Raw genomic sequence first — 27,691 nt, 5'->3', positions numbered from 1 at the left:
TCCTTATATCGTAATGTGGAGATTTTTGCCATTTTCCTCACCATCTGTCAGTATTGGCAGGCTCTGTTATTGGATTTCTAGGTCATCTGTTGTAATGGAGAAAGCAGAGAGGAAATTTTGGCCCACAGGAGGAAAAGATCGATCACAAAGTCAGAGGTCATAAGGGAATCAGGATCCTTTCAAAGTTAGGTCCAGAGCATTCAAATGGTTTCTCTTGTAACTTCACAATGATACATACGCTTCTTCTTCTTTTTTTCCCCCCAACTGGGCATTATTGTGCTATTAGTTTCCATTTTTCCTTTCATTTTTATGAATCGATAGTTTGAGTACAAAGGCTCTGTCGTGAACGAGCCCCCTCTCGGTGGCATGTTGGAGCTCTCTCAAAGTAGCTCCCTGTGCGCACCTATTTCTGATTTTTCTAAAACGCATGTGGTAAATATTCACTATCATTAACATCATCACCAGGGAGCTGCATCTATAGGGACAAAATCGCAAATAGAAGTTCAGTTGTGATAAACGATCATATCAGTCATGCGAGAATACAACTGATGTGAGCTTTATCCGAGTCAAAAATCTCAAAGGAGGCACGAGGAATTTGGTCTGTCTTGGTGGGAAACACCCTGCCCGCAGCCTCGTGACATCTTGGAGAGTCTGGTGACCCCCTGCCTGTTGAACTGAGCACTGCCGGCCATTCTGTTGTAGTTGGACGATGCGCTCCAGCACCATTGGCAGGTTTTCTCTGTGTGCCGGGGGTCTGCGTCATGATGGCTGGCGCTGAGGGGGTGGCTCTTGGCCTCTCCCGCTGCTCCAGTGTTAAAACCCGCTTGGTACCAGTGCCGTCCTGCTTCTGCACATGATCCAGGGGGGCCCGCTCTTGAGAGGGGTCTGGTGACGGATGCCACTGCTATCTGCCTGACACTGCCGTCACTGGGCATCCCCCCAGTCACTGTGACCATTGCCAGATTGGTCATGCCCCACATGCTGCCCTGGGCTGCAGCACCTGCAGTGACATGGACATGTTTTAGCAGCCCCGCACGTGATCGTGAGCCGTGCACTCCTGGTTAAGAATTGTTGACTCTTGGTTTCAGCTCACGTCATGATCTCTCCGTTCATGAGTTCCAGCCCCGTGATGGGCTCCACGCTGACAGTGAGGAGCCTGTTTGTGATTCTCTCTCCCTCTCCCTGTCTCTCTGCCCCTCACCTGCTTGGGCTCTCTCTCTCTCTCAAAATAATAAATAAATAAATTTTTTAAAAAACTTAAAAAAAACCCAGAATTGTTGGTATAGATGTGCTCTCATTTAATCCATCAGTCCTCTATTCCTGACTCTGGGCTTGTTTCCAATTGTCCTCTGGTAAATAATGAAGCAGTGCACATCTTCACGGTGAACTCTCTTTGTTTCTATTTTCCGGGGTAAATTCTTACAGGTCAAATGTTAGAGTCGAAGGACAGGCTTATTTTTAAGGCAGAGTGCAAACCAATTTGGCCACTACACTGAGGTGGCTGGTGTGGTGGAGAAAGCATGGACCAGGTGCGGGGGGGCCTGGGCTCAAGACAGAACTGTGCTGCCAGCGGGGTGGGGCCTTGGGCAAGTCCTTCAGTTTCGTTTCCGTTCCTTTGGTTTTGTTTTGTTCTTTTATAAAATGAGCCCTGTTATGAATCTGCACAGGAGGGATGGTGCAGACGTTACTCCCCCTCTCAATACTGCAGGTAGGTGTATAAAAGGAGGGCGCATCTCTTGGACTCCACGGTGAACTTGTCTAACAGAGAGCTTCCCTTTATGCGATGGTGATGGCGTACTTGAGAATTGTTTTAGGGTTTTGAAGCTATTCCTATTCTGTACTGTAAGAGAAGAAAATCTAGATTAGTATCTGGAGTCCAGTTAATTCTTGGGCCTCTAACATATGGATAGAGATCAAAGAGATGTCCCCCATACATATGCTATCGATGTGATTCCAAAACTGATTACTTTGATTTTAATTCCATTCTTGTATCTTTATAGGGAAACTTTATGGTGATGTTCCTTTTATAGAAGAAAGGCACAGACATCGGTATGAGGTATGGCCCACACACTAAATTACTATGGAATGTAGATGCTTAGTTAAAGGAACTCCGGTGATTACAAGCGGACCTCTGGAAAAGGTGTCCAGCTCTGTGGTATCCATTGGGCTCAGCCCTTCTTGGCTTTTCAAAGGCAAAATCTTTAAGTATCTGCACAAGGGACATTATCAGGGTTCTATGTTACCCTAACTGTTGTCTCCTAGACCAAGGTAAGGTCATCATCTTTATCCTTAACCCCCTGCCCTTTATTTTGGAAGGTTTGGGTAAAGGGAACTTACATCTTCTGAACCGTATGTCTCTCAGGTTAGGGATGCATCTCTGGGTATCACATAATGAGTTTTTGGTTTGGGAACCTCTTTGGAAATCTACATTGAGCAAGAGCCTTAGTGTCACATGATTACTAAGAGTGACTGTTGAGATTGTCACATGAGAAGCATAGGTTCCCCAAGATGCAGACTATCTATACCAGAATTAATTGGTGTATCAATTGTGATGCTTTTGGCTGGGAAGAATCAAAATCCCTGCTTGTTATTTACTCAAACCAACCTCAACAGTAAAGAAACTAGTTATATCAGATAATAGGTAGTTCAGAGGCTGGGCAGGCTCCAGGCATGGTATAATCAGGGCTTCTACTATCCTTGGGATTCTCTTGGCCTTACCCTTTTCTGGGTGTTTACCTTGTCCTAGGCTGGTTTCCCTCATAGATGCAAGATGGCTACCAGCTGCAGCTGAGGCAACACGCATCTCTCCTAGACATGGAAGTTTTTCTTCAGTCTGATTGGATCAATACAGATCACTTGCCCACCTCTGAACTAGTAACCATTCCAAAGGCAAAGCTAAACCAGGTTTAAACCTGAGTTCTTGGATCATTCATTAGCCAAGAGGGATAGGCTTATCATGTTGGCTTAGACCAGTCAGGACCAACTTTTAGAATGGGGGAGATGGAATCCCATGGGTCATGTGGGGGTAGAGTAGATGCCAGGACAAGTCCACGGTTCTGTTTTGAGGGAAGACCGCTGGGAGTCGATGCCGGGTAGGCTATCAACAGTGTCACTACAATTAGGGAACACTTTGCTGAGTATACGCCATTTTTGGTCTTATTTCCATTGGGAACTGGCCTAACTGGTGGGACAAAAACTATTGAGCTGCTTTGCCTAAGTGGTAGCTAGAAGGTGTGAGAATTACTGTGCACACAATACTGTGGCCATCCATTCCTCCATTCTTCTTGTGCCTCTGATATGCACTGGAGATGGGAGGGGGAAGCACACACACACACACACACACACACACACACACACACACACACGGTCTCTCTCCTGATAGGGAGCTTACATTCCAATGGACAGGATTAAAAAAAGATAACAGAAAATATATATCAGACAAGGTCCTTATATCTAGAATATATAAAGGATTCTTAGAACTGGATAATAAATAATGGCAAGGATTCTGATTAGATATTTCTCCAAAACAGATATATAAATGGCCAATAAGCAAATGAAAAGATGTTCAACATCATTAATCATCAGGGAAGTGCAAATCAAAACCACAAAGAAATACCACTAGGTATGGCTATAGTCAAAAAAGATGGATAATAACAAGTGGTGGTGAGGATACACTGTTGGTAGGAATGTAAAATGGTGCAGCCACTTTGGAAAATCATCAGGCAGTTCCTCAAAAAGTTAAATGCAGAGTTACCATATGACCCGGTAATTCCATCCTTAGATATATAACCCAAGAGAAATGAAAATATACATGCACACAACTCATATACAAATGCTCAAAGCAGCATTATCCATAAGAGCTAAAAAAAAAAAAAAAAAAAAAGGAACAACCAATATCCACCAACTGATGAATGGATAAATAAGATGTGGTATATCCATACAATGGAATTATTTGACAATGAAAAGAAATGAAATATTGATGCATGCTACTACCTAGATGAATCTAAAAATGTTATGCTAGGGAAAGAAGCCAAGAAGCCAGTCACAAAAGACTACATACTGTATGGTTCCATTAACATGACAAATCTAAAGAGACAATATGGATCAGTGGTTGCCTAGGGCTGGTGGGGAGGTGATGAGGGTATTAGGGGATGATGGTTAGAGGGGATAAGGTATATTCTTGAATCAATTGTGGTCATAGCTGAAATCCTCTGTGAATATGTTAAAAATCATTGAATTGTACACTTATAGTGGGTGAATTGTATGGTATGTGAATTATATGTCAATAAAGCTGTTAGAAAAAGGAAAAATAATTACAAATTATGAAAACTAACCTAATGTTAGAAAAATAACATAAAAGCCTATGGGGTTAAGATTGAGGACGATAGGTGGGACCCCACTTTGATTTTAGGTGAGCAAGTGCTTTCTGTGGAGAGGCTGAAAAGTTTCGGGAAGGACTAGGGATGAGATGAACGAGGAAAGGGGCTGTGTGCACCAGGTCATCAACCTGTCATCTGTAACCAATATTCTAGCAGAAAAATTGCTCTAAGCTTCTCCTTAGAGTTTTTATGTAACTATACGTAGAGAAAGCATTGGGGTGAGTCTCAAGGGAAATAAGATAGTTTTAATCCTCAAGCAGATTTGTGATTTGAGGAGAGATACTTAATTACACATAACTCGAAGAAGCAAATATGGTGACAGCTATAAATAGCTAATCTCAAGGCTCCAAGTCAGAAATCTGCATCACAGTCCTTTTTGAATCTCGTCTTTGAGCGACAGAAGGTGGGCTTCTCAGATTTAGGGGCTGTGATTAGCCTGTTTCTCAGGTTCATCATGAGTTTAAAAATAGGCTTTGGGAGCTGGGTATAGAAATGAGCTACTAGTTAAGAGCATCACTGAAATGGATGGACATTTTCATAAGCTGATACTTCTGCCCAAAGACACTTAATTTCTTGTTTTTCCAGGTGAACCCAAGCCTGATCAGTCAGTTTGAGCAGAAGGACTTAAGTTTTGTAGGTCAGGATGTCGATGGGGAGAGGATGGAAATCATTGAACTGGCAAGTAAGTGGGCTTTTTGTTTTTAAAAATTCTCATGGTAAACTAATGTCTATTTGTTGTTATATAGGAAGATACAATTTGATGTTGTATGTGAAGATATAAGTTGAGATTTATTTTTTTTGCTGTCCTTCTTTTCCCCTCTCCTTGGAAATAAATACACAACTAAGCATAAATAATATGACTAAATATAAATTACAGGAGAAAACAGACCATATGTAGTCCTAATCATTTTGGGGCCCAGTAGTCTGAATCTACCCTAAAATGATACATTGCTCTGAGTCTACCAGTTCCACTAGCAGTATGCTTCCTTACCATCCCTGCCCCCTTTCTGGGCCTTCTCCCGTTGCTAGCCTCTAGGTTAGTTGCTCTGGGAAAGGCAGGCAGCTTGTTATTGAGTAACACTTTGCTTTCTTCCTCCTTTGAGGAAGAATGACCCAGCGCCCTCCTCACTACTGGTGACTGGTGTTGACGTCTGTTGTGTTTGGGACGTGGGCTCCTCGTTGTACCCTCCTTTCTATATTCCTCTATAGCTGCCTTTCTGTATTGCTGTCTGTGGTCAAGTGTGGGCCAGTCATTTGACTTTTGCACACTAGTCACTGTATCCACGGAAGTTCTTAGTAAGACCAAACAGCACAGAGGGATTAGACTTTCGTTGAGGGAGATCACTGAAGAAGTTGTTTGTGTGTGGCCTGGGACACCCTCGAGAGCATAGGCACAAACCATACACCATTAATGATGAGACAGAGGACAGTGTTCTCATTAAGAGCTGCAAAGATATGGTAAGCTCATGCTTACAGCTGATCCCTACTCTTTCTCTAAGGTTACTTACTACCTGGCCCTTTACAGAAATGTTTGCCAACCCCTGTTCGGGACTCACACGTATATACTTCATTTAACTAACTTGAACCTAACATGTTCAGTTGCCTGCTTGACCTGTTTATCTATCTGGATATTCTCCTAGGACTTCTAATTCAACTTATTTAAAATTAACTTTACATGCTTCCAAACTAGTTCTTCCTCCTGACTATTTCTGTTATCATCAATCTCCTTGTCCAGTGTTTCTCTCCCTTGCCACCATTGACATTGGGAGTGGGATCATTCTTTGTGGTGGGGGCCATCCTGTGCACTCTATGACATGTGGCAGCATCCCTGGCCTCTACCCACTGGATGCCAGTAGCATCATCCTCACCTCCGAAAGTTGCAACACCCCAAACCATCTGCAGACATTGCCAAATGTCCCTGAGGGACACACTCGCCCCGATTGGGAACCACTGTCCTAGACCATCAGGCTTAAAATTGGATGCATTTAGTTTTTCTTCCCTTTTATACTCCCAACTTGTAATCAGCTATCAAGTCCTGTAGATTGCGTCTCGAGAAAGGAAGACCGAGTTTGGGATTTCATTCCCATCCCTCCCACCCTGGGCCCAGTGCGTGGTGACTCCAACCCAGAGTGGTCCTAAAGCTTCTCCCTGCCTCCAGGCTCTTCCCTCTGCAACGCCTCCTACCGAGGACAGGGCTGTGACTGTGCAGTGCGTGTGACACTAATTTGTTGGATAAACCAGTCTCATTTATCAAATGCTTAGTTTGTACAGGATACTCTGAAAATGGTAACATGACATTCTAGAACCTATTGTTTCAACCTATCAACTTAAAAAAAAATTTTTTTTATGTTTATTTCTGAGACAGAGAGAGACAGAGCGAGACAGAGCATGAGTGGGGGAGGGGCAGAGAGCGAGGGAGACACAGACTCCGAAGCAGGCTCCAGGCTCCCAGCTGTCAGCACAGAGCCCGACTTGGGGCTCGAGCTCACAAACCGTGAGATCATGACCTGAGCTGAAGTCGGTCGCTCAACCGACTGAGCTGCCCAGGCGCCCCCCAACCTATCTACTTTAGGCTACAAATATTCGGGACTACTTACTCTTCTAAATGTCCTACTTCTTTTACCATCTTAGCCCACGTCACATTCCTCTATTTCAAATTCCTTCTCTCTCTCCCTTTCCTTTTCTGTCTCTAATCTGTTCAGGTATTTCAGGAGTCCTGGGCAGGGAGGAGAATTAAAGTTGGCGAAGGCTTCTTTGAATACAGTAACATGTTACCTGGACCTCAAAGAGGGAAAGCAGTGGACACTGCATGCACACTCACTAGATGCTTCTCACTCGACCCCTTGCTAGGGACTCTGCGTGCCTTATTTAAGTGACAAGGCAGGTGATGTTATTCCCACTTTTCAGAGAAGGAGATTGGAGTGCAGAGAGGATAAATAACTTGCCCAGGGCCATCCAGCTAGTCACAGGCACGGCTGGAGCCCAACCACGGCCTGTGACCACCTCTGTGGATTTTATTGTTCCTCTTGTTTTCATTGGACATTCCAGTTAAGATTATCAGTCCGTGCCTGAAGTTTTGAATTAGGGTATGGAGATGCATTTCCTGTAGTCTTTCTGATGGAAATGCCTATCATTTAGAATTTTTATAGGGTGGATCACTCTTTGGGGTTGAAGTCTCTTAAATCTTTCTGGCATGTGAGAGGGCAGAGAATTTCTTAAGCAGATAACTATTTGTTTACTTCATTCAAGTATGTACTTTCTTTTAATTCTCCTGGCTCTCATTATTGTCAGCAAATTCTTAGATGCCTCTTTTATCGCCTGGATTTAGATTCCCGTTGATACTTGCAAATCTCGTGCGTGTTGGAAAGGAAATGAGAGACGCTGTGAAATCCTGCAATTTTTAAAAGTTGATTGCAAAGAAATTTATCTTATTAAGGAAAATTCCCCCCAAAGATTCTGATCTTAGCTACCCCTTAGAATCATATCCATGAATCTCAACATTCCTAAAGGGGTTCTAAAAGGAAAAACAAAGCTTGAGATTAGTATAACGTCAGAATGTGATTCAAAGCAATTAAGAGCACTATTTAACAGATATTTTACCTGACTGATATAGAGCATCATGAAAATAAAAACTTTTTAGGTTCTTTCCTCATTTTGGCATGTGGGATTTTTTTTTTTTTTTTTTTTTTTTTTTTTGAGAAAGTGATTCAGAACAGTGGTCCATTCATTCAAATATTTTGTCCCTGACTATGACAGACTCATTGCTTGGCTTCTGTGTGTAGTTGTACAAAAAGCACAATTACTGTCTGCTTCTTTCAAAGACATCCCTACATGCTGTGCTGTAAGAGTCATTGCATATTAAATTTAAAGCTACATTGCTTAGTTTCTTTTCTAAGAATGGATGGTTTCTTCTTTTCTTGAGGGGACACATTCCTGGGAGAAGATAGCATTCTCCTCACCAAGCTTTCTTACCTGAATGTCCCTGTAATTCAAGGAGGCTTCTTCCTAGATGTGATGTAGAGGATTTCTACACTGGATTTTTCTGGACTCAGAGCTGTCCAATTAAACTTGCTGCCATGGTGGCCTATTCTGCCCTGTTCAGTATGGTAGCCACTAGCCATGTGTGGCTATTGAACATTTGAGATGTGCTCAATTAATTTGAATGAATTTAAATAGCCACATGTGGCTGGGAGCTGCCATGTTGTATAGCAAAGCTTTAAATGATAACCTTACAAGAGTGGGCATTTCTGTTCCATCATCATTCCTCACTGTTGTAACTTTGGGTCTCCAGTGGTAAGTGATGGAGATTTGTGATTTTGAATTCCATACTAGATTTTTATTTATTTTTCATTAAAAATTTTTTTTTAATGTTTATTGATTGAGAGAGAGAGAGAGAGAGAGAGAGAGAGAGAGAGAGAGAGAGAGAGAGGCAGAGAGGCAGAGAGAAAGGGAGTCACAGAATCTAAAGCTCCAGGCTCCAAGCTGTCAGTGCAGAGCCCGATGCAGGGCTCAAACTCACGAACTGTGAGATCATGACCTGAGCCGACTGAGCCACCCAGGTGCTCCTAATGTTTATTTATTTTTGAGAGAGAACGCGACAGAGCATGAGCAGGGGAAAGTCACAGAGAGAGGGAGACACAGAATCCCAAGCAGGGTCCAGGCTCTGAGCTGTCAGCACATAGCCTGATGTGGGGCTCAAACTCATGGACCATGAGATCACGACCTGAGCTGAAGTCGGACGCTTAACTGTCTGAGCCACCCAGGCATCCCAGATTTCCATACTAGAATTTTAGTTCATTTGATAAAGCATCTTGTTGAAAGCTTTAAAGTTCTATTTACTTCCCCCTATAAAACTTATATTCTGGCATCTTCGGTTTAATATATATAGCAATTAAAATAATTAAAAATTATTTTTAATGTTTATTTATTTTGTTTTGAGAGAGAGAGAGTGCGAGCAGGGGACGTGCAGAGAGGGAGACACATAATCTGAAGCAGGCTCCAGGCTCCAAGCTGTCAGCACAGAGCCTGATGTGCGGCTTGAACTCAAGTGCTGTGAGATCATGACCTGAGCCAAAGTCAGGTGCTCAACTGACTGAGCCACCCAGTTGCCCAAGTTAAAATAATTTTTAAAGTAGGGAATATAGCACTGACCATGTTCTGTACTCTAGTGATTATGGGATAAGAGGGTTGCTGGATTTCTAGAGAGTTGCTTGATTAGGAACTGCTTCCTAATCGGGGGAAAAAACATAGTTTTTGAGAATTCTGATAGGGGAAGGAATTTGCAATTCTGTACAATTTCTACTGAGATTTGGAAATGTTGCCCATTTAATTTTTTCCATTCTAAAACAAGATTCGTGTATTTAAAAGTAGCTGGTAAAGCTACTTTTCTCTTCCTATTACATCTAAGAGAACTTGAATTGTTCGTGTAGGAGATTTGACAACCCTTGATATGAAAATCACTTAACTTCCCCTCCACCCCCCCCAATGATGTAAGGAACATATGCTCATGGAAAAGTTTCACATGATAGGGAAAAGTATAAGGAAGAAAATAAAAATATCTTGACCTCTTACCACCTTGAGCCGTTACCACCATTAACACGTTGAAAGGCCATCCTTTTATCACTCTGAGTCTCATAGTCACAGGAGATAAGTTGGCATAGGCTAAAGTAGGAGTGTCAGTTCAGTTTCATGGTGCCATCTCTGATTAATACCCGCAAGTACTTGCTGCATTCCCTCCCCCCCCCCCCCCCCCCCCCCCCCCCCCCCCCCCGCCAACTCTTCCCTTGGGAACGGTAAAGACCTTGTAGGAAATGGCCTGAAGCCAGCTAAGAGACAGAATGACCTACAATTAGCCTAGAGCGAGAGGGATTCCATTGAAATGGAGCCAAGGTAAGTCTATGAAGTGCCTTCAAAAAGCAAGTGGACTTTGGGCAAGCAGGATTCATCATTCAAAAGTTTGGCTTGATTTTGCTCATGCTAGCACCTTGCACAGATAAAATGCCAGATCTCTTATTAAGTGAGATGTGTTTTGCCGTGTGAAATTCTGCTGTGAAGATGACTCATGAAAGTCACTGGCAATGATAGCAGGTTAATTGTCTCACTGTTTGATGTGTTTTCTTGTGAAAAGATAAGACCTTAAAAGCAGCTCTCGTGTTTTTCTGCTTCAATTGCATCATGATTATTCTCATTTCAGATCACCCCTATTTTGTTGGTGTCCAATTCCATCCTGAGTTTTCTTCTAGGCCGATGAAGCCTTCCCCTCCATACCTGGGACTATTACTTGCGGCAACTGGGAACCTGCATACCTACCTGCAAGAGGGCTGCAAACTGTCTCCTAGGTAACCAGCTTACTACTCCTAGTAGTGAGTAGTGACTCCCTAGTAGTGAGTAGGGAGTAGTGAATCCCATCCCAAGCTGTGCTTACCAATGTCTTGGGCTTCTTCATCTTTTTTTTTTTTTTAGGTTTCTCATGAAATTTAATATCATTACAGGATTTTTTTAAAAGTGACGAGTAATTTTTTCTTTCTTAACGATCATAATTTTTTTCTCTGAATGAAAATGATTTCTTCACATCTACAATGGTAGCATGTCAGCTTTCCAAATCATGCTGATGCTGGGTATTATTTTAGAAATTTGTGTCATTTTGATAAGTGAAAAATGGGATTTTCTTGTGTTGACTCTTTGATTAATGAATACATAAAAATGTTTTGTGTTTATTTGCTTTTTTAGGAATAGCCTGTTCATACCCTCTGCTCTATTTTTTCCTTTTGCTATTATATCCTTTTTCTTACTGATTGGTAAACTCATTATATATAAAGGACATTAATCCTTTCTTAGGTTGCAAATATTTTTTCAAAGTGGGTTTGTTTGACTTTTAAATTGTTAATGGTAGTTTTCATTTTCCCTAGAGAGTTTTCAGTTAGGACTTTATATAGTCTTTATTTGTGTGTGTGTGTGTTTTTTAAGATCCTATTTTTCGGGGTGCCTGGGTGGCTCAGTTGGTTAAGCGTCTGACTCTTGATTTTTGGTCAGATCATGATGTCATGGTTCATGGGATTGAGCCTCATGTTAGGCTCTGTGCTGACAGCATGGAACCTGCTTAGAATTCTCTCTCTCTTTTTCTCTCTCTCTCTCTGTCGCTCCCTCTACCCCTCCCCTGCTCACATGCTTGTGCATGGGCTCTCTTCCTCTCTCAAAATTTAAAAAAAAAAAAAAAAAAAAAAGATTTTATTTTTCAGTAAGCTCTACACCCAACATAGGGCTGGAACTTACAACCTTGAGATCAAGAACCACATGCTCTACTGACTGAGCCAGCCAGGTGCCCTTACTTACATATTTTTAAAATTTATGTAATCAAATCTTTAACTTTTATGGATTCTGCCTTTAGTATCATGCCTAAAATCTTCCTTTCCCTATCAAAAATATTGTATAAATAATGGCCCATTTGTTTTCCACTGGTATTCTTATGCTTTCAATTTTATAGTTTAAATCTATAATCTATATGTACTTTATTATTGGTGTATTACTTAAGGTAGTATCTGCACCCCACCCCCACGGTTAGTAAGCTGAGTAGTTCAGATTTGTTGCAGGGATTTCTGTTTTGTTCCACTGATGATTTCATCTCTTATTTCTGAACCCTTACCACCCTCTTCATCATCATAGCATTATTGTAAATCAAGCCCTTATCTACCCTACACCCGTTATTCTTTAACATTTCAAAAAAATATATTTTGCCATTCTTCCAGATGAATTATACAATGATTTTGAAAATGAGGTTCAAATAAAAAAAAATACCTTAGGGATTTTCATGAAAATTTCTTTACATGTAAATATTAGTTTGGGGAGAATTCATATCTTTACTCCTTCTCATGCAAGAATATTCGATACAGTAACTTTATGGAGCTGGCCAGAATTAGAGAGCGGTTAGGTAGAGTTAGTACCACAGTAGCTGGATATGTGTTGTTTAGAAGATTACTGTCACTGACCCTCATCGTGGCAGATAATCCTCGTGATGCTGCAGTTTAGAGTGCCAGGATCAGTGTCCAATGGGTGTGTGTGTGCCCGTGTTACCCAAGCCTGCTTCTTTGGGACATCACCTACTAGGAGAAGCTCACGGCTCTCTATCATTTCTTTTACTCACATTTTGAAATGGGAACAGCTTTACGTATTTCCATGTTGGGTGTCTTACTGACTTAATGATCATTCCTCATACTCTGGAGCCGGCGCACTGGTTTTCAAAATGTGCCCTGTGGAGCTGGATCTGGGCTGCTTCGAGGAGCAGGCTGAGGGGGCAGAAGCTTCCCTGCTCCAGCTGAGCAGCTGCACTTGATCAGGCTCATGTGATATGGTTCCGTGTGAGATCGTGTGTGGAGAGAGCGTCCTGTGTTCTGACACCGCGTGGCTTATGTAGCAGATTGGAAATGCCAGTGTGGTCCCATGTCACATGTGCGCTGTGACCCTTCTCAGCCACTTTATAGTCTCCATTATTTCAGGTGCCCACATGTAAAAGGAAAGTGACAGTGGAGGAAGTTACATGGCTGAGAGAAATAATTCACGCAAAACTGGTTGTTTGCAAGCAGTGGCTAGAAATAAATGCTACCTAATTTGTGGGGACTGCCCACCTATGTGTTGGATGGCCTGCCGATTCCCACATGGGGGATGGTGGTCTCTGAGTAAAGCTTACCAGCAGTTTCTGAGAAAGACTTCTTAGTATAACTCTGATGCTGGTGTTGCAATTACAGCTGACCAGCGTGCTTCCATGGTAGTCAGACAATTCCTACATATCAGCCATAAATCGGTACGTTTCTCTCTCTCTCTTTTAGTTTATTTGTTTGTTTTGAGAGAGAGAGAGAGCGCGGGGTAGGGGCAGAGAAAGAGGGAGAGAGAATCTCAAGCAGCCTCCGCACTGTCAGTGCAGAGCCCAGTGTGGGACTCGAACTCATGGACTGCGAGACCATGACCTGAGCCGAAATCAAGAGTTAGTCCCTTAACCGACTGAGCCGCCCAGGCTCCCCAACCAGTGCATTTCTTAAGGGCGGCGAGCATCTTATTTATCTTTACCTCCCTGGCTCCCCAACAGACGAGGTTGTTTAGTACAACCTTGTTTGCTAAAGTAACAATTCTAGGTAGCACGGGAGGATGGATACAGTGTAGTCTAATTCTGACACCTAAGGGGGTTTTCTGACTAAGAATGGCACCAGTGAATTAACCCAGTGACAGACACCAGGATTCCAGAGGAACCTTCAACTTCAACTTCTCTCTGCCCAGCTCCATGGTGTCAGTGAACATTGAAAAGCAGACAGCTGCTTTGACGGCCAGGCTCTAATGTGAGCTGAGTTGGGACTGTATTTCTGTCAAACAAGATTACCGACTGTAATCAACCATAAACAACCATAACGAGGAATATGAACACTGGAATAATGACTTCCTTTCCCAGAAATTGGCTGACGGTATGTAATTACATGGCACATGTGCAGCTGACATCTTTAAAGCCCAGAATGTAAAAAAATTTTTGGCTTTGTGCTCGTACACCTGAGCTATAACCTCTGCATTCTGCCCTGTGGAGAAGAGTTCTCTTTTAGTGCCTAGGAAGTTGCAGTGAGAATATTATTTGGGGATCTAGAGCTAGTGTGCTAAGTTTTTGGCCACTCTGTTATCTGTAGAGTGGCAGCAGTTATGAGGACCAGTTCCACCTGGTTTTCAACTTGGAGTCTTTTGTTCAAGAGGCATAACAGCTGTAGGATAGTGTTTTCTCAGGTTTCTTAAATTTAAGTTTGATTTTTATTTATTTTGAGAGAGAGAGCAGTCAGCGAAGGGGCAGAGAGAAAGGGAGACAGAATCCCAAGAAGGCTCCACACGGTCAGTGCAGAGCCCCATGTGGGACTCGAACTCACGAATTGTGAGATCATGACCTGAGCTGAAATCAAGAGTTGGAAGCTTAATCGACTGAGCCATCCAGGTGCCCCTTTTCAAGTTTTTATAAGCTACTCAAAAGTACATGCAATATCAAACTCAAAGTCTTTGTTTTAGCCCCAAAACAACCCACAAGTTTGATGATTCACTAGAAGGAAATCTGAATACAGTTGTACTCATGGTTGAAATTCACTACAGTGACAGAGTAAGTTTGCACAGCTGGATCAGGAAGAGGAAAAGATACAAGTGGAGTCTGGAGAAATCGATTTGTAGGTTTCCTGTGCCCTCTCCCTCCCGTGAAAGGTCACACAGAGCTCACCTTCCCCCTGCAGCAATGTGTGTGGTGTTTATGCCCATTTGAGACTCAGAGTTTAGGGTTTTTATTGGGGCTAGTCACATAGGCATTCTCTACCTAGTAGCCACTCACATTCCAGACTCTCAGAAGGAAAGCAAGCATTCACCGTAAATCACATTGCTTGTATGTACAGCCTGCACCAAGTGAAACTGGCATTATCAGTTAGTAACGGATAAAACATTCTGAAAGCCAAGTTCCTGAGTTCCCCGGCAAGCAGGACCCTCCTCTTTTTTTTTTTAATGTTTATTTATTTTTGAGAGACAGAGAGAGAGAGAGAGAGAGAGAGAGAGAGAGTGGGGGAGGGGCAGAGAGCGAGAGGGAGACACAGAATCTGAAACAGGCTCCAGGCTCTGAGCTGTCAGCACAGAGCTCGATGCAGGTCTCGAATGCCACTGATCATGACCTCAGCCGAAGTCGGACGCTGAACCGACTGAGCCACTCAGGCTAAATGTAAAGCACTTAACACAGTGTCTGGTCTATGGTGGGAAATTAAATGGGATTTTTTTTTTAAGTAAGCTCTATGCCCAACATGGGGCTTGAGCTCACAAACCCCGAGATCAAGAGTCATACACTCTACCGACTGAGCTAGCTAGGTGCCCCTAAATGAGAATTATTAATTTTACCTTAGTTCTGCTGTCCTGCTGTCCTACTACAACGCTTCCTACCTGGTGTCTCTACCTCCAGCTTTCCTCTTTTCAGTCCATCTTCCTACATTATTTTGGAGTTTAAAACTCTCAGTGGCTTCTCGACTTCTAGAATAAAATGCACACAGATCCTTAGGGAACAGCTTGCAGTCCCTCGATCTCCCCAGAAGATTTCAATGCTTTTGCTTCAGCTCACACCACTTTTGTGGCTCTTGATATACATTCCTAAACCGCTTAGTGAGAGGTGAGTCTGTATCCTGCCAATCTGTATCCTGTTAGGATGCTAGTTGGAGGAAAATCATTGCTGACCGGTGGTGGGGGCATTGGAGGTGGGTGTGGCCTCTCCGGTGTACATTTTCTAGCACTATTTTAAACTTGGAATCGTTTTGCCTATTTTTTTTTTTTTAATTTCGGGCTGCACGGTTAGTGTGGCCAAGGGCCATTCTTACAATATATGGTGTGTAGGAGCCAAGGGCAGGCCACCGCAAGAAGGGCCACTTTGGCATGAAGATTATTTCGAGTTTGAAGGGGTTTGGGACAAGTTCCCTCAAAATATGCCACTTTGGCACATGGACTATTTTTTGTCTAATGTTTATTTATTTATTTATTTTTAAATTAAATCTATTTATCTATTAAAATTTTCATTTATTTATTTGTGTGTGTGAGAGAGAGAGAGAGCACGAGAATGAGTGAGGGACAGAGAGAGAATCCCAGGAGGTGCAGAGAGACGGGGAGAGAGACTGTGGAGCTCTGAGCAGGGCTCGAGTTTACCAGTCGGGGCTCAGACTCACCAACCATGAAATCATGACCTGAGCCGAAGTTGGATGCTTAACTGACTGAGCCACCCAGGCCCGCATGAAGTGTTTATTTTTGAGAGAGAGAGAGAGAGAGAGAGAGAGAGAAAGAGAGCAAGTGTGGGAGAGGCACAGAGAGAGGGGGGACAGAGGATCCGAGGCGGGCTCTGTGCAGACAGCAGAGAGCCCAATGTGGGGCTCAAACTCACAAACGGTGACATCAAGACCAGAGCTGAAGTCCGTCGCTTAAACGATTGAACCAGCCAGGCGCCCCTGGCACATGGACTGTTTTTGAGCTGAAGGCGATCAAGACCCTGCAGGCTCAAGAGAAACTTTTGCCTCTTCAGTTTTCCCCTATTAATCTGTCTAATGTCACTTTGATTCTTAGTCCAGCTAGAAATACCTTAGAGGGGACAGGTGCAAATAGATTGTTTCTTTGGGGACAATGTGGATGCATAGAGCAGGTGCTATGGATTTGACTTCTGGGTTTGCTGCCTACGGGGTACTTTTTTCCAAGCCTACTCCTAAATCTCAGGGTCTACATCCTTTCCGGCTACTGATATCAAGAGGCTACTTTTTCCCCTTTATTACATTTCAAGGAAAAGTGACCTGGAAAAAAATGATTCTTTTTAAGCAGTTTTTAAAACACCTTTTAAAACAGCACCCCCTTCCCTGCCCCGCATTGTTTGTCACCAACTCCATACCTTGAGACTTTTTTTGGTAAAGTACTGTGAATAAACCACATTTGAGTACACCTTCCCTTAGGGCTTAAATGTTGATTGAAAGATGCTCTTTTATTGATGGTGGTTCACTGCAGTGCTGATGGTACGGGTGCCAGCCAGGAATGGAGTTCCTAGTACTAGAGACTACTGTGCTTTTAATGCCCTGCCTGGCTTGTAGTCCACCATTTACTATTCAATGCAAAAGTCATTCACAGCATACCAAGTTTTCATTCCATTGCTCTTATATTTTATGGCTTCCAGGGGCTCTCTGAAAAGGAAGTAAGTGTAGCAGTAACAATGCTTTGGAGAAAACTGTGTGCCTGGCAACCTGTTTTAAAACATGCTTGTTCCACACAGAATGGATTTTGATCTAAAGTATTGTGGGAACTCATGTAGGCTGGGAATCCTCAGTATGCCGTCAAAAAAAAGGTTTTTTGAAATTCCAACCACCTCTTTCTATTAATGGAGAAGAAATGGTTTAACGGCTGCCCCTGGGGTAGCATAAAAGGTGGGATATATGAGGCATCATATATCTTGTCCTGGTGCCTTGGAATATATGTTTTCTTACATTGGGAATTTATTAGGAGCCAGGAATCTTTGACAAATGATTATGACAAACCTTTTATTTGTCAAAGAACCACACATAGACTGTTGCAGTCAAGTCTGGTAAGTCAAGCCAGTGTTGTTAGGATAGAGATGCCCATGAGTCGTTGCTGGTGATTTTCATTTTGTCTTGTAAAAAATAACATAGGGGCACCTGGCCGGCTCAGTCGGTAGATCATGTGACTCTTGACCTCAGGGTTGTGGGTTCAGGCCTCACCTTGGGCTTGGAGCCTACTTAAAAAGAATATAGTATGGGGCGCCTGGGTGGCGCAGTCGGTTAAGCGTCCAACTTCAGCCAGGTCACGATCTCGCGGTCCGGGAGTTCGAGCCCCGCGTCGGGCTCTGGGCTGTTGGCTCGGAGCCTGGAGCCTGTTTCCGATTCTGTGTCTCCCTCTCTCTCTGCCCCCTCCCCCGTTCATGCTCTGTCTCTCTCTGTCCCAAAAATAAATAAACGTTGAAAAAAAAAAAAAAAAGAATATAGTAAAAAACTTTTTTGAAAAAAAGAGTGCTTCCGTTATTTGGGGGCATATGCATGCACGAGAGACATTTGCCATGATTTTCATTAACTGTAGATAGCCAGGTCTTAAAAAACATTTTTTTTTTTTTTTTAGGGAGTGACAAGGAGATGATCATATTTTTTTAAATCATTATTCATTGGTTTTAAAATAAGTGCTATCCAATAGAACTTTCTGCAATGCAATGATGGAAATGATGGAAATGTTCTATAATCTGCACTGCCCAATATGACAGCCACCAGTCACACATGACTTTTTGTTAGGTAGTTAGTTAAGCAAGAGGGAGGAGGCATAAAGCAGATGCTGGCCACACCCTCAGAGCCATTCCCCAGGGTTAATGGCCACACTTTCAGAGCCACCTCTGAGAGCTAAGGGAACAGGAAAGGCCTAGCCCCACAGCTGGCTCAAAAGCCACAAGGCGACTTCCACGAGCTGAGCATGTGCGCACAAGGTGCAGCTTGCACTTAAGGTCACAGCAAAAGCTCATTAGAAACTCATAAATATATAATACACAAATAAATACAATTATAACAGGTGCATCATGGGTAGGCACTTGCGCAGAAGCCAAAATGCACTATAACCACCAGCTGTCAATCAAAGCCAAATTTGCATATGCAGAAAACAGGTTTAAAAGGGTGCAGCTAGAGCTTCTTGGGGCCATTACCACTTTTGCTCCAGCAGTGGCCCCCTTTCTTTCTTGAAAGTGTACTATACTTATCTAGTTAATAAACTCTATCTGCCCATTCTGGTCTCAGGTCTCCAATTCTTTGGTGCATCTGGGATGAGAACCAAGTGACCCGGTAACATAGTGAACACTTGAAGTGAGTGAGGAATGGAATTTTCAGTTCAATTTGATTTTAATTGATTGAAATTTAGATAGTTTCTGTGGCTTGTGGCTTCTATATTGGGCAGTACAGGTTTAAAATTTCCCCTCCACAAGTGGCGCCTGGGTGGCTCAGGCCGTTAAACCTCCAACTCTTGATTTTATCTCAGGTAATGATCTCAGGATTCATGAGTTAGAGCCCCCAGTTGGGCTCTGTGTTGGCAGCACTGAGGAGCCTACTGGGGATTCTCTCTCTCTCTCTCTCTCTCTCTCTCTCTCTCTCTCTCGTCCCTTCCCCTGCTTGCTTGTGCGTGCTCACTCTCTCTCAAAATAAATAAACTTAAAAAAAAAAAAACTTCCCCTCATCAAATATATCAAGATACACACAAATGAGTCCATATTCTGTGACATTTCATAGAATTTAACATGTAAGACCTGAATGTCTAATAATTTTCCCTCCTGAGAAACATGTGCATGGGTACAGAGAAGATTATTTAAAAAGATGGGTTAGCCTTAAGATAGAGCTGTGATGTCTCGAATTAAGTGCAAATGTACCCAAATAACTATATCTTATGACTTCTTTAAGTTTGTTCTGTGTGAAAGCAAAAAGAACCCCTAAGTCATATACGGCACAGAGTAGCACCCGCATTTTATGGAATGTGCGGGAGCCATTGCTATTCTGCGTGTGGTGATGATCTACGTTTTATTTCTAGCACTTGCTTTTTGCTGGCACGTGAATGCCCTAAAATCAGCACGTTTCACAGCAATGCCTATTTTGATGATTCTGTTCTTGAGGGCCATGGCTTATTTCATCGTCCTGCTTCTGGCCAGCGACACATGTGAAAGAAAATGAGTGAACCCACTCATTTGCCTGGGACGTGAATAAACTCAAGCTGAGTCTCGCTTTGTTAGGCTCAGCCTATGCCATTTTGATGTGTGGTCAGAGTTTGGTGTAGCCAGCCATCAGATAGAAATGAGAGCCATTAGCTTACAAACAGATCCACCCAAGTCTGCTGGCTAACGTGAGCAGGGAATTACTCGGTACAAGAAACAATTCTGAAAATCATGCACTTGGCAGTTTTTATGACCTTATATTTCCACGACTTGTTGTTATAAATATGTAAATCCCATAAACAGCAATCACTTATGTTTTTATACAGTCTCCAGAGCACATGTATGCATTCTCTTTCGGCCCTCATAACATTTTGGTGAGGTTGTAGGTATTGTTACTACTTTTTCCCAGACTCTCAGGAGCCAAGTGATCAGTCCAAAAGAATGTGGCTAATAAATAGTACAACCAGGGGTGTGAGGGGGAAGATGTGGGCCCACCTTACTCTTCCCTGGGTTCAGAAGTAGGGAAGGAAGCAGGTATAAAATCTGATGCCTTCTCACTTGTGGAGTCAGGGGACATGTGACTGCTGGCACATTGTAGCACAGTTTACACTTGAGCTTGTGGCCTGGGTTAGCATGATGGGGATTCTGGCCCCACCTTGAATGAGCTGTGTGCCAGATGAATCACTGCAACACCCTGACCTTCGTTTCTTCTCCCAGAGAAAGTCGAGTGCAACTTCCAAATCCTTTTTTGTTGCACAGAACCAGGAAAGACTCTCCATTTGTGTAGTGAGATTGCATAGATAAGGAAGGGGCAGTTTCTGAAAAAACGTTCTTCAGTTATTCCTGTGTTTTCTTTACTGGAAACCCTCTTGTAACAGTAGAACTGATTTTCCTGATTTAAAATCTAAGTAGGAGTTTTCTTCTATTTGGTTAAGGATATGTTCATTAAATGTTTCTGTAACATGTCTTGTATCCAATTCTTTTTTTTTTTAAGTGTATTTATTTTCAAAGACAGAGAGAGTGAGGGAGGGACAGAGAGAGAGGGAGAGAGAATCCCAAGTAGGCTCCACGCTGTCAGCGCAGAGCCCACCTCAGGACTCCATCTCATGAACTGTGAGATCGTAACCTGAGCTGAAATTGAGAATTGGAAGCTTAAGTGACTGAGCCACCCAGGCTGCTCTCTTCTGCCAGTTCTTAATCCTTTATCTCCTGTCCATACTCTAGCCCCGCCCCTGCAGCCTTTCCAGTATTTTGTTCAAAAGTCATGGAGGAGAGTGGGCTTGTCTTTCACATTTTTGTTTATGTATTTATTGATACTTGCTCAATATATTTAGAGTAAATCTTTGTTTCCTAACCTGTCAGCATAGGGTTTCTTCAGTTGTTCCCTTTCCTCCTTAAACAAACAAACAAACAAACAAAAAGTGGATTTTCACCTGTTATGGAATTGAGATTTCTATTGCTATATGTCAGCAAAAAAAGTTGGTCAAGGTCAGGATTGGGTCACACATAAAATACTTCCGGGCAACGTCATCTCCATAGATCAGTAGAACTCTTGTGGAGTTGATCTACTTGCTGACTTATTTGGAACCGAACGAGAGGAATCCCACCCTGAGCTCATGGCTCAAAACAGAACTACAATTTCAGGGCTATCTCCTGGAGAAGGTGCACTTCTGAGGGAACCCAACATGGCAACATCTGTGTCAGTAATTGGTCCTGTTTTGAATACTACATGTGACTCGAGGGAGTAGGAACATGCCATAAAGTTTCTAATATGAAAATAGCATAATTGTGCAAATTATTTCTCAAATCCTTGGATGTCTGAGAATGTTGGAATGGAAAACTTTCATGCTACTGATCTTTATTAGCAGTCTTCAGAAGGTTATGAATGGTAATCTAAGTTGAAATGATTTTATCAATTTTCTGAATAAGTTACCTCCAACAAGATGAAAGCAGGTGATCAGCTCATCTGACAAAAGGAGATCACCGTGTGCAGTCGAACTAACCTCTTTCTGTAGTGCCTAGAAAGTGACAGTAGAATATTTCTTAGCATTTTCTCTGAATGGGGATTAATTATGGAAAGTGTTCAGAATTGGAAATAGAATAATGGTCCAGGGTTGTTTTTTGTTTTGTTTTGTTTTGTTTTTTTACACCTTGCTAAATTAGTTCCTCTTTTGATCTAGTGATAGATACAGCGATGCCAGTGATGACAGCTTTTCAGAGCCAAGAATAGCTGAGTTGGAAATTAGCTGAAACTAATACATGACCTGGAATGATCAGGACTTCCTGAGAGGGTAAGATGGAATCCTCAAGTATTATCTGTTGGTCTTACAGATAAGCTGTTGTTCCGTGGAGAAAGTAGCATCGTAGGACTTGCCTTGTAGGATTTTGCTCTCTCAGGATGCTCTTATTTGACTAACATAGGTAGCAAACAGGAGCATCCCAGGGCATAGTTAGGATAGGCCTAACAGCCGATCATGCTTTGGGGAAACTGGGATGCACCAGAGAAAGCTCTGGTGAAAATGGTTAGCAGGGAGAAAATGGAATGCACCTGGGGCCAGGAACAAATATGTAAGTGCGCTTACAAATGTGTGTCTGGGGGCGATAGTGGTTAGAGTAGTAATAAGTCAGCAAACTTGTTCTGTAAAAGGCCAGATAGTAAATATTTTAGGATTTGCGGGCCGTGCAGTCTCTGTTGCAACTATTCCACGCTGCCATTCTAGAGGGAGAGCAAGCCTAGACAATACATAAATGAAGGGGTGTGGCTTTCCCAATAAAACTTTATTTATAAAAACAGTTTGCTGATCCCTCGTTTAGGTCCTTCAGGGAAAAGCAGATTTCCTTGGATTTGTATAAAATAAAATTGTATTTTATTTCTTTGTAGGAAGATGCCAGAGACCGGGTTGGCTTCTGAGGACAGCTTATTTTCTCCATGGCTCTTTTAGGCTTTATTAGGGAGGATCGCAGTCTGGATAGCTTTATTAAACTCAGGCTCAGAGGCAGATATTGCCTGGGACAAGTCTAGTGTTATGGCAGGCCTTGAAGTGAATGAGCAGCTTCCCTTAGCAGGACAGAAGCTTCTGAAAAGATTTATAAAGAGTTAATTGCTCTAGTATGAGCTCTCTTCATATTTCACTTTGGGGTGGAATATTCATGTTCACTAGGGAAAGCATATCTCTCTCTGTTTAGGTTTACCTCAAACATGGAGACCTTTAGTAGCAAACCAAAATGGTACAAAGGCTAGTTGGAGGTATTTTAAGACTTACATTATTCAGTTTCTGATGTTGCTAATTCTTTCTTTCTTTCTTTCTTTCTTTCTTTCTTTCTTTCTTTCTTTTTTAGGCTCTGATGTAATTGAAGCCAGGATGAATGAACTCTCTGAGGAAATCACCATACTCTTAAAGATTTGCTCTGTTTTCCACCAAACATGGATGTAAAGCCTCAAAGGGGATCTAATTATAGATGAGCCAGAACCAAAGGGCTAGTTTCCGTTTCACTCCAGAGGCAGCCTTTGGTTCTCACAAATTTCTGTAGCCAATTAAACTTTTCCCAATGACCTCATGGGGGAGAAAGTGTGTTTGTGTTTTGTCTGGCGAGTGGTGCTGTTCTGGCAGGGAGCAAGGATCCAGGTAACCCGGCCTTCACTGTGATGTATGAGAAGGCTGACAGGGCACATGCGATAGTGATTTTCGAGTAAAAATGGAGTCATTCTGTGAGCTGGAACTCAACCACAAGTTTGGGTGCGGCCCAAGTTTCTTTCAGTTTGTCACCCTGCTTATTTTTAGTTACAAATAAAATTAAACAAGTCCAAGACTAGGGATGGCAAGTAAGGCAGGCGAGCAGAATTTAAGGGGGAATAAAAAATATATATGTATAGATTAATTGAGCTGAAATTCACATAACCTAGAATTTACCAATTTAAAGTGAACAGTTGAAGGGTATCAAGTATGCTCCTGTTCGATGTCCTTGAGAGGACAGCTGTTGCGCACTGGAGCTTTCTGATACTGATTTAAATATTTTAACTGCTCAGTTAACTTTCCTTGTGTGTGGTTGTCTTTGGCCCTTTAACTTTTTCCTCTTCGTGCTGTGAGGTGTTACAGCGTTATTTTGTAAGACACTACAGAAAATTCATCCTGCAAACACAGGCAGAAGTGAAAGGAGTAATTCTGGTAAATAAAAATATTAAAGAGCTTTAGGGCTCCACTTGTGAAAATTACAGCTTGAAGATCACAAGAGGCTCCAAATGAAAAGCCCACAAGGTAGGTTAAAAGCCGGAATGGGCCTCATAGAAAGCGGGACTTAAGCACGGGGGGGGGGGGGGGGGGGGGGCAGACTTTAACATCGCAAAGGGGCGGGTAGTCTGGCTTAAATGGAAGTTTTCAATTGTGATGATGATGATTTCTAAAGTCACTTATCACTGAGTGCTCTCACTGGGGGTTAATGTTGCATCTAAATAGGACCGGAAGAAAGGCGCTTAAAAACCCTAAACTAGTCTTTCTGTCGTTGCTCCGTGAGGTTTTTCTCTTTTGGAGACACTCCTTGAACCTGGAATCCGTTGAAGGCTTGGTGGTAGGTAGTAGTAGTGGAGCAGTTGTGGGACCTGAACACATAGGAAGTTATTATAAATCGTTCATTTAAGAAATCTGTCTTGAACCCCCAGCATGAGCCACACATGGTGTCAGGTGCTGGGGGAAATGAAGGCGAGCAGAATTTGCCCCTGTAGGGGCCCAGGGCAGGCTGCCCCAAGATGGGCCACTTTGGCATAAAGATTATTTCTAGTGGAAAGTAATCCAAACCCAGCAGATGTGGGAAAAGCTCTCTGCTTCCCCTCAACTTCCAAAATTCACATTGGAGAGAAGAGCGCTGTTAACAGAGACCCCCTTTTACCTAAAAACCTTATCTGCATAATAGGGCAACCTTGTTTTTCAAAACATCTCCTTTTCCTTCCCGCTAATGGTCTTTCTCCCCTTTGTGTCCTCAGGCCCCTCCTCCTTTCCTTAGCTAAACTTCAAGTTGCCTCCTTATCTTTGGAATTTCCATGTCTGTGTGGATTCTCCTTACGTATGCTATTAAATTTGATTTATTCCTGTCAATCTGTCTCATGTCAGTTCGATTCTTAGTCTGGCTAGAAGGACCTTGAAGGGCACAGGAAGGTCTTCCTCCCCAACACCCCCAAAATATGTCTCATTGGTATAAGGATTATTTTAGGCTGATTTTAAAGAAACAGCAGACATAGGAAAAGCTGTGAAAACTGAGTAATAGTTATCATTTGTGTACTGGAGGTATACAATGTTAGCAAACTGTTTTTCTCCTATTAATCTGTCTTTTATTACAGGGGCTGTCTTCCAAACCAGGCCTTGATGGAAATATAACTTGAACTGGGTGAATTGCTTTTTGCCACCCAGCTTTAGTTTTTAAGGTTCATGTCCACGAAGACCTCTAAAACATGGTGGCAAATCTATGGATGCCATTCCGTTTTCTCTCTTCCGAATGGGGCTCCCTTTCCATCCTGGTAGCTTCCTTGGTACTACCTTCTCCTCTGAGAAGAATACTGGTGACAAGTTGGGGAATCCAGGTGGCACTGTGTGGTGATGTAGTGCCTTATTGTCAAGTTTGAAACTTCTTATCTTTTCCTTGAACAAGAAATTGTCTTGAAAATAGATGTATTGCTTTGATTCGTTTTCCCTGGGAGGGACTATGCTTTCAGTTAATACTCTGGGAGCATTCGATATTGAGAGTAAGATAAAAACCTAGAACATGGGAGCACCTGGGTGGCTCAGTCGGTTAAGCATCTGACTCTTGGTCCCAGCTCAGGTCACGAACTCGCAGTTTGTGAGTTTAAGTCGCACTTTGGGCTCCACGCTGACAGCGCGGAGCCTGCTTGGATTTCTCTCGCTCCCTCTTTCTGCCGCTCCTCTGCTCACTCTCTCTGTCTTTCTCTCTCAAAATAAGTAAATAAACTCAAAAAATTTTTTTAAATTAAAAAAAAAGAATGAAGAAGGAAAAAGCATGATTGCACTTTCTTTGTTGTTCAAAGGAAGCACTATCTAAAGCAGGGGGTGGCAAACTATAGGTGTAGGCTAAATCCCAATCTATTTTTGTCAATAAAGTTTTATTGGCACATAGCTGTGCACACTTTTTTTTTTTTTTTAACTGTTGTCTGTGGCTGTTTTCCTGCTACAGTGACAGAGCTGAGTAGTTGTTGGAGACCCGTAAAGCCTAAAACATTTGCTATCTGGTGCTTCACAGAACCAATTTGTTGACTGTTATCTAAAAGGAGTGCTGCGAGAAAACTTTACAAGTCTCTGATGGAGTCGCAGCTTTCAAAATCTTTTTTCTGTATAGTGAAGATACGTTCTTTCAAACATTTTAAAAGAATTCCTGACATGAAGTTCCACGTTGAAAGACTACAGAAAAATCTCTCTTAAACTTCTGTCTTCAGCCACCTTGTTCCCTTCCCTAGAGGCTATTGTATCAAATGGTTCTGGGTCCTTCCTGCTACATACCATGCAGAGAGGATTGTTTCACCATAATGTTTAAGCAGCATTCTTATTTCAGAGGAAACTATATTTCTCTATTTAGTGGCAAAAGAATAATTATGAAATACCAAGAAGCCTACAAGGGAAAGGTCAGTAGTCGGTTCAGCTTGTGACAGGTATTGTGCACGCACTGTGGGCCCAGCCCTGAACTGATGCAGCAGACAATATGGAAGACCTATAAGATGTGGTCCAGCTGGGCAAGGGCCTAATACAGTGCTTGAACCGAATCCTGAAGGGAGAGTAGGAGTTGACCAGGTGCATCTTTGTTATCAACATTAGCGGGACCAATCATTGGCTACCCCAAACATTTCCTAAGGATGCTCCTGAGACACAGTGTGAGCCCACTTCCTCAAGTAACACTGCTCAGATTTGGAGCATCCTGAAAATTGTGAGTCATTGTGAGGCCACTAACAGGGCAGAGATGCTTTGGTGGTGAGAAACCCAGCTTCCCACCCCAGGTTTTAGAAGAACTCCACGACCTTTTTTCTCTGCCCTTCTCTACTCCAGCTGCCTATAGACCAGCGCAATCCCAAAAATAAAACATGAAAAAATAAAATAAAATAAAATGTGAGCCACATGTATTATTTGAAATTTGCTAGTAGCCATATTCAAAAGTAGAAGCAAGTGAAATTAATTTTAGTTTCATAATATTATATAAACTTTAGTAGTATATTATATTATACTACTAAATATATTAATTACACAACACAGCTCTAGATTGTATATAAAGAGGATGTACAGATCTACCACTCGCTCATGGCAGAATCCCTGGGTATATGCCACAGAGCACAAGTATATATATTAATATCTCAATGCATCTCATGTTGGGTTATGCATATTTTTGTTTGGGGTGCAAAGGGGTTCAGGAAGTCTCCCCCAGAATGTGCCACTTTGGCCCGTGGATTATTTTGAACTGAAGTCACTTGAGACCCTACAGACTCCAGAGGAACTTTTGTCCCTCCCTTAACTACACAGAATAATCTAAATTGGGGGGGAGGTCTTTCCCAGAATAAGGGTTATTAACAGAGATAAGTTTTATCTGAGTGACCCAGGTGTCTGGCAGGGCAAACATCTAATTAGCAAACATCTGCTCTTATTGCCCTGTGAAGTGCATTCCTTTCCTCTGAAGTCTCAGAACCCTACCCCTTCTCCTTAGTTCAGGGTCACATACAGACCTCATTTTGTCTGACCGTCTTTAACAATTTCCATGTCTATGTGGGCTCCCTGAATGTATGTCTATTAAGTTTGGTTTTCTCCTGTTAATTTGACTTATGTCAATTTGATTCTTAGTGCAGCCAGAAGGACCTTTGAGGGGACAGGAATTCCTGCTCCCCAACAAGGTGAAACCAGTATAGTGCAGTCATGTGTGAGACTCACTATAGGATTTGCTATTCTGCCTTCTTGCTGTGTTTTTTGTTGTTGTTGTTGTTTGTTTGTTTTGGGTTTTTTTTGGTGGCTCCCCAGGTGCTCTAGCCCCCCTACCTTTGCCTCCGGATTTTGAGAAAGTGCTTCCTTCTCTCTTCCTTAGAATTCTCCAGATGCCATATAGAGTTCTTTTTCTTTTCTTTTTTCTT

The 27,691-nt window shown here is 42.5% G+C and overlaps 1 protein-coding gene across 5 annotated transcripts in view; it reads left to right on the top strand.

Annotated features, from left to right (window-relative positions):
- The window catches only part of CTPS2 (CTP synthase 2), a 105,078-nt gene extending 81,939 nt beyond the window's left edge, over positions 1-23,139 (top strand). For all 5 annotated transcript variants that reach the window (XM_047843451.1, XM_047843453.1, XM_047843452.1 and 2 more), the window contains 5 exons: positions 2,001-2,056; positions 4,965-5,061; positions 10,573-10,717; positions 21,762-21,872; positions 22,921-23,139. In XM_047843451.1, the coding sequence (XP_047699407.1) occupies positions 2,001-2,056; positions 4,965-5,061; positions 10,573-10,717; positions 21,762-21,831 (368 nt within the window). In that variant the 3' untranslated portion in view covers positions 21,832-21,872; positions 22,921-23,139. The remainder of the gene's footprint in view (positions 1-2,000; positions 2,057-4,964; positions 5,062-10,572; positions 10,718-21,761; positions 21,873-22,920) is intronic.
- The last annotated feature ends 4,552 nt before the right edge of the window (positions 23,140-27,691 follow it).

The sequence above is a fragment of the Prionailurus viverrinus genome, chromosome X, assembly GCF_022837055.1.
Source record: "Prionailurus viverrinus isolate Anna chromosome X, UM_Priviv_1.0, whole genome shotgun sequence".
NCBI classification, from domain to species: Eukaryota; Metazoa; Chordata; class Mammalia; order Carnivora; family Felidae; genus Prionailurus; species Prionailurus viverrinus.
Note: the sequence above shows the minus strand (reverse complement) of the source record. Positions and strands in the feature narration are given on the sequence as shown.